General features: G+C 43.1%; 1 protein-coding gene across 3 annotated transcripts in view; it reads right to left on the bottom strand.

The window, feature by feature from the left end:
- The window catches only part of arhgap5 (Rho GTPase activating protein 5), a 52,817-nt gene extending 39,883 nt beyond the window's left edge, over positions 1-12,934 (bottom strand). The window contains exons 1-3 of one of the 3 annotated variants that reach the window (XM_040041272.1): positions 12,640-12,934; positions 3,939-7,882; positions 1,295-1,448 (exon numbers count right to left, since the gene is read on the bottom strand). In XM_040041272.1, coding sequence (XP_039897206.1) covers positions 1,295-1,448; positions 3,939-7,673 — 3,889 coding nt within the window. In that variant the 5' untranslated portion in view covers positions 7,674-7,882; positions 12,640-12,934. The other 2 variants (XM_040041273.1, XM_040041274.1) reach the window with 2 other exon arrangements.
- Between the last annotated feature and the right edge of the window lie 385 nt (positions 12,935-13,319).

Raw genomic sequence — 13,319 nt, 5'->3', positions numbered from 1 at the left:
TTTCAGTCCGTTATTACACTCTTAAATCCTACTACTTATTCCTGCGTCTTTTGGGATCTTAAAAGCTTCAAACGACGCGTCGACTATTAAATCAGTCGACGACGATTTTGATAGGCGACGTAATCGTGACTAGTCGACTAATCGTGGCAGCCCTACTGCGTATGAAAACAAAAGCACTGCGCATGCACGTTTTACCTATATTCTATCGCAATATTTCATTTTCTTATCGTTGCCCAACATTATACTGGTATTACCGTGAACAGTATGATATGGCCCAGCCCTAAAACAAAGTATAGATTTTATTCTGCTGGTACTGATTCAATCAAATATCAGCCTCGGTATCGATACTATTGATATTTGCATCGGTCAGCCCATCCGTCACTAGCAGCTGCTGCTTCAGATGTAACCACGGACTTTTGGGATTGGGTAGTTGACAGGTTTTAAGGGGGCTTTTGAGAGCAGTTGGCTTGTAAAAGTTATTTTCCACTGATTCAAAATGAACAAAATGAACCTTTGACCATGAGGCTGACTGACTGCAGTGAGTCAGTATTTCTATTTATAGTTGAACCTAATGACCATTTTAAGTAGTGATGAACGAGTATAACCATTTCCCTATTAATCAACGAACTTAATCTCAACAAAGATATGTAAATATAATGAAAAGCAGCACATCTTCACATTACAGCAGCGGCAAATACTTAACCTTGTTTTTATTACACCAATTATTTGAGACACAACAAAATTGAATAACCCAAACACACTCTACCAGTCACTGTGCAATCAAACATTTTTCACATCTGCAATTATCCGTGCATGTTCTTACCGGTAACATCTCATTTTCTTTGCTCCTTTCTTAAGCAAGGCTGATTAATGGATTGCACGTACTGGTGTACATTTCTCCACTGCCATTCCTTAATCAGTTTTTTGATCTCGGTAATCTTTCACCATCTCATTTGTAATCATTCCAGCAGCGCTTTGGCAAGAAATCAAATGCCACGCCAATAAAGCATATTCAATTTAAGTTAACTTGTATTGACTGGCAGGCTGGCTGACCTCCCACCATATATCACTGCACCTCCCCCATTCTCTCCATGCTTCATCCTGCTCAATTACTCATTTGAAATCAGTGCCTGAAAAACACATACACGCCTTGCAAGAGTTCTAAAACAACCCAAAAAATAAAATAAAAAAGAAAATATGATTGCAAAATGACATAAAAGAGGTAGAAAATGAAAGAACAGAGGGAATTATAGGAATTAAGGGAAGAAAAAAATAGAGAAAACGCATGACTCACCTGTGCGCTCTATGTAGTCGACACATTTCTCAATGAAAAGTGGGATGGGGCGATCCGGGGTTACTAGGTTCTGCAAGGGAACGCCAAAGTAGTTGCTCTCCCAGGTTCTTCGAGTGGGTGGGTACAGCGGTTTGGGGGGCTTGGAGGATTTCGGCTAAGATAGCAAATAAAATAATGAAAAACAGAGATGAGATGGCAAAGATCACAGGGTGTATGAAGATAATTGAATGCAAAATAAAATAAATAAATAGAAAAAATAGTAGTGGGTGAGGAAGGAATGATGGGGGAGAAGGGAGGATATTAAATAAGAGCAAGTTGAGAAAAGAGGAGGAATTCAATAGAAGAAAAGAGGAAGCAGAGAGGAAAATGAAAACGTGGAGAAGTGAACAAAAGGTTTAAAAAAGAGATTGAAGACAAGGGGTGGAAAAATAAAATGGAAAAACAGTAGGAACAAAACCGGGAAAATGACATAAAAAAAACAGTAAAGGAATGACGGGGCAATTGAGAAATAGACACCAGGGACAACAAAGATGGAGGAGGAGAGAGGGTGAAGAGGAGGCAGAACATTATCACAGGAGAAAAGGTGGAGGAGGAGGAGGGTAATCGGGGAATAGATCAGAAAGAAAATTAGTGGGATGAAGGGCATTCGAGTGGGAGACAGCATGTAGAAGAAGACAAGGAACACCAAAGATAAAAACAAGAGACAAAACAAGTCATTCAGACTGAAGCTGGGATGTGTAACAAGGTGCAACGTTAGCTTTGATTTCCCACACTCTTCTGCTCTTCAAAGTGTTGTCATGCCTACAGCAGTTCGAGATTCACTCTAATTGGCCAGAATGGTGACTAAACACCTTCCGTTTTGTACTTCCTGGTCTGGCTTTCGCTCTCCTCTCTGATTATTTAAGATGGTTTGAATATTCCAACAATTCCCTTTTATGATGCCCATGTAGCGCCGGTGGCTCTTCCTCTACTGATTTGCACTTTATTATCTGATCTGTGCTTCCATGGTTGCTGACTTGCTCTGAAGCATTTTTATGTGTTTTGTCTGTGCAAATAGTCTTGAGAGCTTGAAAAAAAACCCTCAACTTCTTTAGGTTTTTTTGAAGATGTTTCAAGACGTTTTTGTTTCCAAGGTGTAATAAAAAAAAGTGTGGGTCATTCAAGTTATCAGTCAACAGGTGAAACAACTGTGAGACATTGCCCTACCTCACCATCAAGTGAGTCACTGAGGTCACCTGAGGCAAGGTGTGAATGGGGGTTGCAACACAGGGGAAGGCATCACAGGACTGCACTGTAGATGATTGATAGCTACTGTCGCAAGCCACCACCTCTGTTCAGTGATGGTCGCTAAAAGTAGGTGTAGATTTCCACCTTTGCTCCTCTTTCAAACCATCTGTTTTCTCTATTCAAAAAGTGAACACAAAGGTGTGTTCTTTCTCCTTTAAGCAGACATGTACAGCTGTTCTGTTGAGGTGGCTCTCCTATGATGTGCTATGCGTTTGTGGAGTGGCTGTTTGGTCTCTCATATGTAGTTGTCTGAGCACTCCTCACTGCACCGCACCACATACACTATGCTGTTTAACTTGAGGAGGACAGCCCCCACTAGGGGTTTACTGGAACATCTCCATTAGATGTTCTAAAAATGTAGAAGTCCCTTGGGAAGAGAGGCGAAACATCTTCCAAAAAAAACCTAAACAAGTCCAGTTGCCTTCTTTTCAAGACTACAAACATCTTCAATCAAAAGCAGATGTCCCTGCTTAAGAATTTTTTTAAATGAAAATGTTTGTTTTAACAGTTCTCAAACATGTCTGCAGAATATTTATCCACTCTGATCACCTAAAATTTACTTTGGAACACAAAATGACATTAACAGTACCTCCATTTCCCGCCTGTAATATATCACAAATAGCGCTATACCTGTAAGTAATTAACTAGGAATTTATATACTGAAGTCTGTTCATGTGTGGGCGTGAGCATGCATTGCATACTAATGCATGCTTTTAACTTCATTTTAAACACGGCTGTTTGATTTGTGCATGCGTGATTTTAAAATTTTCAGCTTTTCACCACAATAAAATGTTGCTCTAACAGTAATAATGTGCACAAAGCATTTTCTTCTTGGTTCTAGGGAACACACCATGTCTGGATGTCGTCAGAAGTTTCAGGCAAGCCTTTAAAGAGCTGTCAAAGACACAGTCTTTGCTCTGAAATTATACAGACAACAACTGTCTTTAACAGTGTGTCTTTTATCAAGCACCTTTATTGCTTGTCTAGGGCCTGCAAGGTGTGGAGGCTCATAAACTACTTTAGCAATGGGGCCAATCAATAAATTATCAAATTAGTTTGTTCTCCAGATGAGTCTCAGGCCAACAAAATTCGCTCACACCCACACACATCTGCTCACCCCCTACTATATGCAGTCTTTTCTGTGCTCATTTACCCATGCACTCTATCAGTCTCTCGCTCTCTCCCATTTTCAGTGCAATAAAATGCTATTTCACTCATTCTCAGACAGAAAAAAAATCTTTTGTTTGACCTCCCTGTTCTGTAAAGCATTTTCAAAGCATCTTATTTCCAAAAAAAAAAGGAAACAAAATAAATGTGATTCTTCAAAAGTCAATCTATCATAACAGACAAGTCTCACCTTCTTGGATTCTTTTGGCGTCTTGGGCGTCTTCTTCTTTTTCAGCTTCTTGTCCTCCTGCTCTGGGTCGGAGGTGATTGCAGGATTATCAATCCCACCCTTCCAAGGGTCGACAGGAGAGAGCAGCGGGTCCTCCTCGCTGCCCCGATGGGCTCTTCTGTTTTTCTTTTTCTGAGTGGCCGGGCCAGTCTCCTCTCCATCACTGTCCGAGTGGAATCGTCTTTGGTAGGCTTTCGTCTTGCTGAAAAGGATTTTTGAGCGATCTTTATATTTTGATGGCCGCCTTGCAGCCTGGGATTTCCGATCAAACCCATTCTCTTCCTCTCCTCCTCCGTGGAGAATGTGTAACCCACCAAAAGAGTTCTTTATTTTGATCAGGCGGTTGTGTGCATCTTCAGGCACAGCATATATGTCGTCGTTGTGGAAGCCCCTGGGTCTGAGCAGGGTGTCCACAGGGTCTGCATAGTTGTCTGATGGCTCCACATCTTCAGTGTGCATCACTGGGGCACGTGGCATTCTTCGATTACTTCGCATACCAGCCTCAATGGTTTTGAGCAGGTTGGGGTCCAGCTTTTTAACATTAGGCCTGGGGAGCACTGGTTTGGGCCGGACGGGTGGAGGCACTTTGTGGTTGCGTTCATGGTCTCCGACAGGTGTGCTATGGACTGGGTACTCATTGCCCTCGAGGTCGATCCTGTATTTAGCCCGCTCACTGGGTGTGGGGAGAAGCTGAACATCATCGCCTATTGGACTATAAGGTGGAGGGGCCTCATTGTCATCGTCGGACTCTGGGTAGTAAGTGTTGTAAGCTGGGGAGTGGCTATGGGGAGAGGTGGGGAAGACATCCTCACTGGCTCCTGTGGTGCACTCACGTGACGAGCTGTCAAACAGGAAGCAGCTCTCAATGTTAGGCTTCTTCTCTAGCACTTCATTGAAAAAAGGGGTGAAAACCTCAGTCTGTCGATGATACTGGGACAGCGAGTAGAGGGCCGTAAACTTGGCAGCAATCTCTGTGGCAATGTGCTCCCCCTCGGTCATCAACTCCTTGATGGCATCATTCTCAAAGAAATCCGCCTGGCTGTCTGTGATTGCCACCATCTGCACGGGGATTACATCCTGGACTTCTGCCAGGAAGGCTCGCAGGGTCGCCATGGAAGCTTTGCGTTTGGCAGAGTAGACCAAAATGTAGCCATGCACTAGTTCATCTTTACGAACACCAATGGCAGAGTGGTAGGAGAGGACGGTGACCTGGATCCTCCTCCTGCTGTCCCCTATGATCTTATCCAGTATCAGTGTGTTGCTCTGACCAGGCTGTCCAGCGCTACAGCAATGCGAGTCTAGAAACGGCGAGAGGATGAGGTCAACGCTGAAGGGATCCCAGCACATGGCGCACATGACTATTCTAAGGTCCATCTCTGACATGTCTTTGATACATGGCAGTGGGGCCAAGACCTCAAAGCTATGCTTTAGCCCCTCCAGCACTGCTCTGAGACCCTGCTTAATTTGGAACTCAGTGAATTTGCGAGGAAAGGCTCCGGAGGGGATGTCGACAAAGGTGCACTGCAATTTGTTTGCCAGCTGCTGACCCTGGTGCCTCAAGATGGGTATGTTTTTACAAACACTGTCTCTCTGATTTGCCAGGATGAGAATAAAAGGGAGCGGCTGAGCGAATCTATCTCGCCGACTCTGTGCTATCTCCGCCCTTATCCTGCCTATGCAATCGCCAATAGAGTTAAGCGACTCTATTGAGTTGAACACACAAAAGCAGCCGTGTGGCTTAAAAGTGGTGACCCATGTGTGGCTGAAGAGCAAAGTGGAGTTGACGTCCACAGGAAGAAGCTCCAGTTCATAGATTTTACCATCTAGAGTGTACTCATCGTCTGTAGACTGAGCTCGGATCTCATTGGCTAGGTCCTGTGAGAGACCCTCCTTTCCCAGGAGGCAGAGGTTTATTTTATCGATGTTGGCACTGTTATAGTAAAGATTAGAGCGTCCGTGGTCGAGCTGTACCAGCCTGTTTGCTAAAACTTGCTCCACTTTCAGATCCACACAGTTCTGCCCGCTCAGGCATGTCTCCTTAGTGGGATGATAAACAAACCCAATGTGTTTGAGGAGGAGCGACTCTCTATCTGGGGCAAGTTTCTGCAGTGCTCTGTATCTGGGCTCCTCATTCAGCACACTGTGAATTTCACTCATCTTGTCACAGCTGGGGGTTGCATTCAGGTCCAAGTCATAGAATAACTCGGCGTGCTCGAAAAGCATTTCCTGAAAATCCTCTTTAGCCCTTTCAACTATTTCCTGCTGGTGCCTACAGTAAACATCCCTCCTATCTGATTCCGTGATGTACTTGTAGGCCTCATCCTCCATGACAAAGCACATGACTTCCTCCCAAGGCTGCCCTGGAGTGATAAAATGAACCCTCTCCAATGTCTTCTTGAACCTCTCTTTCATTTCCCCCCTCCTCTTCTCAGACAGAAGGTGCTGGACGTGATTATGGTAAATTCTCTCACCGTCCGGTGTATCAAGAAGGTCAAAGGGTATCCTACGGTCACTGTTATCAATATGGTCCGTCTCGTCCCATGGTGTATTTTCCAGTATCACAAACCAGTACTGGAAATCAGACCTGTTCCGGATCACACTCTGTGCCTCGGGCCATGAAAGGTGTTCAATCTCGTCCAGGTTATTGAGGATGTTGTTAAGGGTTTTCGGTAGCGTCGTCAGGTACTCCTCCCTTCTCCTCTTAATGTGCTCCTGTTTCAGTTGTGCAATGTGCTTTGTGAACATGTTGCGGGCCTTCTTGGTGCCCTCCAAGGTAATGAACTCATAATAGTCAGACTGCCCCTTTAGATTATTCATCACAGTTTTCCAAGTGATGTGATAATCTCTAACTGAGTGTACCATCAATTTCTCAAATCTATCTGTTGCTGAGGCAACAAGCTGACGTTGGATTTTATAGGCCTCCAGGTATGGCACAGTTTTTGGCTTCCCTCTTGTTTTATCCAGCTGCTGGATTAGGGCGTTGAAGCAAAGCTCTATGTTGACATTGGAGCGTGCTGACGTTTCAATTAGCATCAGGTTCTTCTTACTGGCAACAAAGCCCTGCAGGTCCCTCAGGTACTGATCTACACACTCATCACATTTCGTGGCAGCAACAACAATAGGCTTCTTTGACTTGACAATTTGAGAGTAAAGGCTATTGACAAATTTCATTTGGTCATCAAACTTCCTGTTGCAACCCTTACTAACATCAATGCACAACACAAAGGCATCGATGTTTAGCTTCCCATCAGGCATTTGCTTCTGATCAAAGTCCTGCTCCAAGCCCAGCTGGTCTGTGCAGATGTACATAAGCTTCTCTGCTGACTGGAGCTTGGTTGCTGCTGCCCGCTTTGTGTATGGCTGCAAGTTCGTACTCCGATGCGGAAGAAACGTCTGGTCATCGATGAACTCCGTTTGTTCAATGATTTGGATTTTATAGTCCAATCCCTCATCCCCTCGATGCGACACCTCTCCCCAGTACAAGAAGTGGTCGTTGTTAACTACACGACCACCAAAGTCTATCGTGCTGAGCACCGAGGTGTGCTCCGAGTAGTAGTTGTCTGCATCTGGACGCACATATCGGTTGCATAGGCAGGACTTCCCCACGCCACAATTTCCCTTCTCTTTCTCCGTCCCCGAGAGGCCAACCACGCTGACGGCGAATGTTGGGGGGCGTGCATCCTTGTTCTTGGCCATTATATCCCCCCACTCATTGCTAAACTAGTTACTCTCAGGAAGAAAAGGTCATGATATCATCCCAGGTCTGCTTGTCAGTGATACAGAGATGCATTCATTTTCATTTTCCCTGGTTCCAGTGAATGCTCTTCTCCGTATATATCTCGGTTTCTATCCTGGATCTTATTCAAGCTGGGATAGAGCAGCCCACGGCTCCTTTTATCACCTGCCTGCAAGATATGGAATTCAAAATTAGGAGAAGATACAAGCAAATCAAACAAATCCACATTTTCAGCCTTCTGTTGTACTTACTATAAAAAATATAATCAGCTTCTATTTGTCTACATCATGCTCTGGAACACACATGGACATGTAAATTGTGAAGCAATAAAAGAAAATCATACATGTTCATCTAAAATTAGATTGTGTTAACAAAAAATGAGGTAAAATACACTTTATCATATTTGAATAGGGAAAAAAAGCTCACTCGTGGGTTTGAGGTTTTAGTCAGCCCTTTTATGTGTAAATAATAAACTACACTGGTTTAAAAACCCTACTACAATAGGTTTATAATGTAAAAATGTGATGCAAAGGCCTACAACAATTTTGAAAGTGAAACAGGGAAAACTTTGTTATCAAAACTGCAATATCAAAATGGCATTCTAGGAAGACAACAACCAAAGTGTGACAGCAACATTTATATAAGAGAGGGAGAGTAGTACAGTCACGGAGGGCTCAGCAATGTCACTCTTCCCGTTACTGAGAAAAATAAGTGCTTTCAACCAATTTGTGCCGAGGCAGAATAAAAATGGCATGCAACTCCAGCCCTTTGATAGCCACTGACCTAGAAATGATTTACTTTACTCTGAGAAAGAAACAGAAAATAAATCAGTTCTCAGATTTGTTACCATTACCAGCACAAACCAGCCTTGCATAATTAAGAGTAAATATATAATCCTGATTACTTTGCTTGGTGTTGTCATAATAGATTTTGCCTGATATTCTGGTTCTGACTATTAATCCTGATTATAACTGTTGACTATTTGACTAGCAGCATTAACAAGCAAGTGAAACTAAACATTTCACTGTCGACAATCAGGATAATCAGCAATTCCTGATTGAATAAACAGAAAATGCCTACATGTGATTGACCGGGCAATCTTTCTGTCAATATTATCTAAATTAACACGGTCAAATACAGCTGAAACCTTCCATGACCTAACTCGAGGCTGATAAGTGATAGCTGCAGAGACAATTAGAGTCACTGTTGTTTTTACAGAACAGTTGCAATCAGTCAGTGAATCTGCCTGCGTGTGCTGGAATTTCTACATGCAGAACGACGGCATGCTGAGCCTGAGAAACTGCACCAGAGCAGAAATCTGGTTTGCTGACATGAAATGACGAGGTTTCCCCTGACTCGTCACAGAGACCAAGGTGATGATGTCACCTGTGGGATGGGAGTGTACACAGGGCTCAGCAGAAACAAAGACATTAAAAAAAGGAGGGGACATGGCTGTAAACTGGCTCATGTCAAATGACAAAAAAGATTTTAAAAGGCTCACCTTCCAAGAATCCTTTTTGGATAGACTACAAACCAAACCTAACTTACAAACCAAACTTAAGCATAAACTGGAAGAAACTGGCTTAATGATAGAAAATGTGCTTTAAACTGCATGGTCTTTATATCTCAAAACCACCCAGCTAGTCTGTCAGGTTTACAAACCTATGTACTATATGCTACAACATGCTACTGTGCCACACCTGACTGAAGTAGCAGTCAGATAGAAGTATATACGAGCTTATAGATATTTTGAAGGCAGAAATTATAATTATTCTATGTATTTTTTTCCTGTCTTTCTAAATGACTTATTGCTGATCCTGCTTTTAGTGCCACATTAACTGACTGATCATAGGCTATATCCAGTTTGTCTCCCCAGCAGCCAAAACAAGCCTAAATATAGAAATGACAATAAACATCAAACTAAGGCCATCTACTGACTGATGACACTCCACCCAGGAATACATATGGAATCTTCACCTGGTTACTAACTTAAACAATCAGTTACAAACTGCAAAATCTACTCGTGTGGATTTGAAAATTAATCACTGCAATGCTACATTCCTGGCACCTCAGTGTTTGAGATCTGTCACCCAAATTCCAGCATCTGCTTTGCATTAATTTCAGATGATATCAAAGTTGTCAATCCACAAGGTCAATATGAATGAATAAGTGCCACACATGAGAAATAGTGGCAGTAATGGGCAATTAGCTTCACACTGAAGACAACCAGAAGGGGCGGGTGATGGTTTTATTATTGCAAACAGCCAACACTAGAGCCTAAACTGCATTTATGCTGCACTAATAGCTAAAAGTAGCCGTGTGCATCATGATTAGTCCATTCACTGTGAGGCTGCAGGGGGGGGATTAAGGTATCACTTGGCAAGCTGGTTTTAGAGATGACTAAATGCTGTTAAGCCCTGAAACACAGCAGAACACACTGCCAATGATGATAAACCTTTTAAAGCTACACTGGCTGGAATTTGTCAGTAGAATTAAACTTTTTGTTGCTTTATTTATTTAGTATTATTATTCCATCCTAAGTCTGTGGTGCTATACCAGAGAAGGGTGTGCCAATCATTTAAAATGAGGCACAACTAGTTTCTTCTGACCTGGGTACAGACAGCTCTCCTCCCACAAGAAGTGAAGAATCAGAACTCAGAAGCAAAACAGAAACCACTTCCTAAAAGGTAGCGTGAGCTCCCTGTTAGAGGAGGAACTGACTCCCCCAAGTATTGAATCTTGTCCTCCACACTAAGGACTAGTTTACTGCTACAGCCTAACTCCCAGAATTTCTGAATTTCAACTTTTTAAAACCATTCATCATCTGCCATCATCAGAAGAACTACAGTTGATATAAAGCACCAATTTATTAGGCGCATAACGTCCACCACAGAATGCTACAAAAGATCTACCACATCCAGAAATAATCAGTATCAAAAGGAAACTCGTCACTGTGACACTGATCAAAATCTAAAAATTTGACTCCAAGTGTCAGAGTATGCAGTGGTGTTTCCCGTAAAGTGCCTTCCTTGTAAGACGCTCATTCTTTAAAAACTGTGTCACCCTCCTCCAAAGTCAGGTACAGACCTGAACCTGGGCGTCACTCATCTGACTTCCCCCTCCCTGGGGGTATGAATGATGTAAGAACAACAGTTCATAGGCCAAATGACACAATCACCCCCCCCCCCCCCCCCCCTTCATCACTTGCAGGGCTTGTCAGTGCTAGTGCCTTTATGCAGTCTGTAGAAGCCAATGCTAGCTATGAATATTTGCCAGTATATTAGCATAATGCCAATACCAATATCCATTTTTTCCTGGGAGCAATGCAGACAAAACTGCAAACCCTTCCAGACTAGCCTATTCATGAATATCAATTCTAACAGAAAAGGAAATGTTAAAATGATAAAGACGGGAACTCCACTTTACCATTCTTTCTACCAAATCCCTACAGGTTTCACACTATGACACAATACATATATTATTTTGATATCTTCTAAGGAAAGACTAGGATTTATTTGACTTTTCAGACCACTGTTAATAACCGGATCGTTAGCTTTTCTCCAAAAAGGCCATTTAAGAGAAAAAGCTGAAGAGAAAAGCCTGAAACACACTGACACTGATGACAGTGATGGACATAAGAGCCCCATCACATCATTTAGTGAACCCTTATGGTTTTATGGACACTGAAAAGACACAGTAGCACATTCTAAGTGGAAACAACAAAGAACCTAATTGCCATTATCAACACAAATGGGTCCCACTAATAACTGATGCTTTTAAAAATAAAGAAAAATCTCTGTAACTCAGCATTAGGGCAGTTTTTTTGCAGCGAGGTCTGCAAAAAAGGGAGGAAGCATTATGATGGGGTCTTGGATAAAAGCCGGACTGCCCCTTTAATGAGAGTTTGGGAAAGGGGCAAAGGGAGAAGCAGCAGCCTGAGTCGATGCAAATGGCATGCAGAGCTGCTGCCGCAGGACAAACCCACTGACCTGCCTGCGTATTGTGAGGCACCGAAGGGGGGAAAGGCGTTAAAAAGCACCTAATGACATATGTGGTTACAACTCTTCAGCACCGCTGAGACGTTAAGGGTGTGTATGTGTAAACACACCCTCGTTAATGTCGGGAAAATTCAATAATCTGCCCAGCGGCACTCCTGGATGTGACCCTCCACTCAGCCCTCCGTCCCCTCGAGCTAATGTTAGCAGGACATTAACGCAGAAAATCCAGCAACTTCCAAAAGCACTCAAAAACAATTAAACGACCTATTAATGCGAGGCGGGCGTGAAGGCTATAAACTCAGACGACAGCTGCGATTTTTTCCCTACTCCGTGATTACTTCAAATTTTCTGCTTTAACATATGTGTAACAGTGTTATAAAGCCAACTGAAAACGGGTGGGTATCACATAAAACATCAAAGTAGTCTAGAAAAGAGGAGTGAGAGTGAGTTAGAGGAGTTAACGTGAATTAGTTATGCTGGAATTAAAACCAGCAGACCTTTATATTAAGTTAATGCGTCAATCCTTCGAGGCTAATGCTGGGAGCCCCGGGAACTGATAGGGCGGTTATGTATCTACCCTAGAGAGAAAAGGCGATACCCGGCTCGGCCTGCCTTGGCCCTGATACTGCTCCAGGAGAGGAAAAACCCACCTTTCCCAATCCTACAAGCTAGCATTAGCCGAACACTGTTAGCCTAGCATGCCAGGAGGATGAGTTAGCTAGTGGCTAATGTTAGCAACAGCCTCACATTGGGAAGACTTGTTAAAATTACAACCTTGGCTGATTTAACAAGCCCGTCTCACGTCCCCATCCCAGGTTCTTTTGACTCGGGATGGCGCAGTGGTGCGGGCACCCTTCACCCACAAAAAAGGAGTGCTAGTTTAGCTAATGAAGTACCAATCCCAGTCCAAATACATTCCCCTACCCACCTAATAACATGGTCGCTCCCAGATCCACATACCACGGAGAAGAGGAGAAAGCATTCCCACATTAAAAGGCAATCAAAACTCTTTTCACAATCCACAATCCGTGGTCACTGGCGACTTCCCCAAAATCCGAAGTCAGTTTTAGTTGAAGGTGCAGTCCACTGTAGTCCTACAAGCCCGGTTAGCCCGTATTTTAGTGTATTTTGGTGCTGTTAGTGTGGTATGCGTTGAAAGCCGAAACCTGGCTCTGTATGCTCCCTCCCCTCTCAGCAGCACAGCCAGGCAGTAATGGCGACTTTCTCTCTCTCTTCCACTCCCTCTGCTGACACTATGTCGCTCTACCTTTCCCATTCTCTCTCTTGCTCTCTCCACTGATCCACCTGACTCTCTCTCTCTCTTATGCCACATTAATAATATGTAACATGAGGTGTAAAATCAATTTCACTGGCATGCAAAAGAGCACAGAGTAAGTTAAAGGTACCCATTGGAAACAGGAATTCTTGTGTTCAAAGCTAATTCATTCAGTTTTATATTATTATGAACAGAAATTTAAGAAACGACCACCATTACCTCCTGTTAACAATTACTTTATGTAGATGTTTAGGATTTTATCAAATGAGATTATAATACCATAATAATATTATTAGTACCAAATTGTCCCATGAGATGGGTCAACCAAGCTA

Source organism: Simochromis diagramma, unplaced genomic scaffold, assembly GCF_900408965.1.
Source record: "Simochromis diagramma unplaced genomic scaffold, fSimDia1.1 OVJJ01000304.1, whole genome shotgun sequence".
NCBI lineage: Eukaryota > Metazoa > Chordata > Actinopteri > Cichliformes > Cichlidae > Simochromis > Simochromis diagramma.
This window is presented reverse-complemented; position numbering and strand designations above follow the sequence as displayed.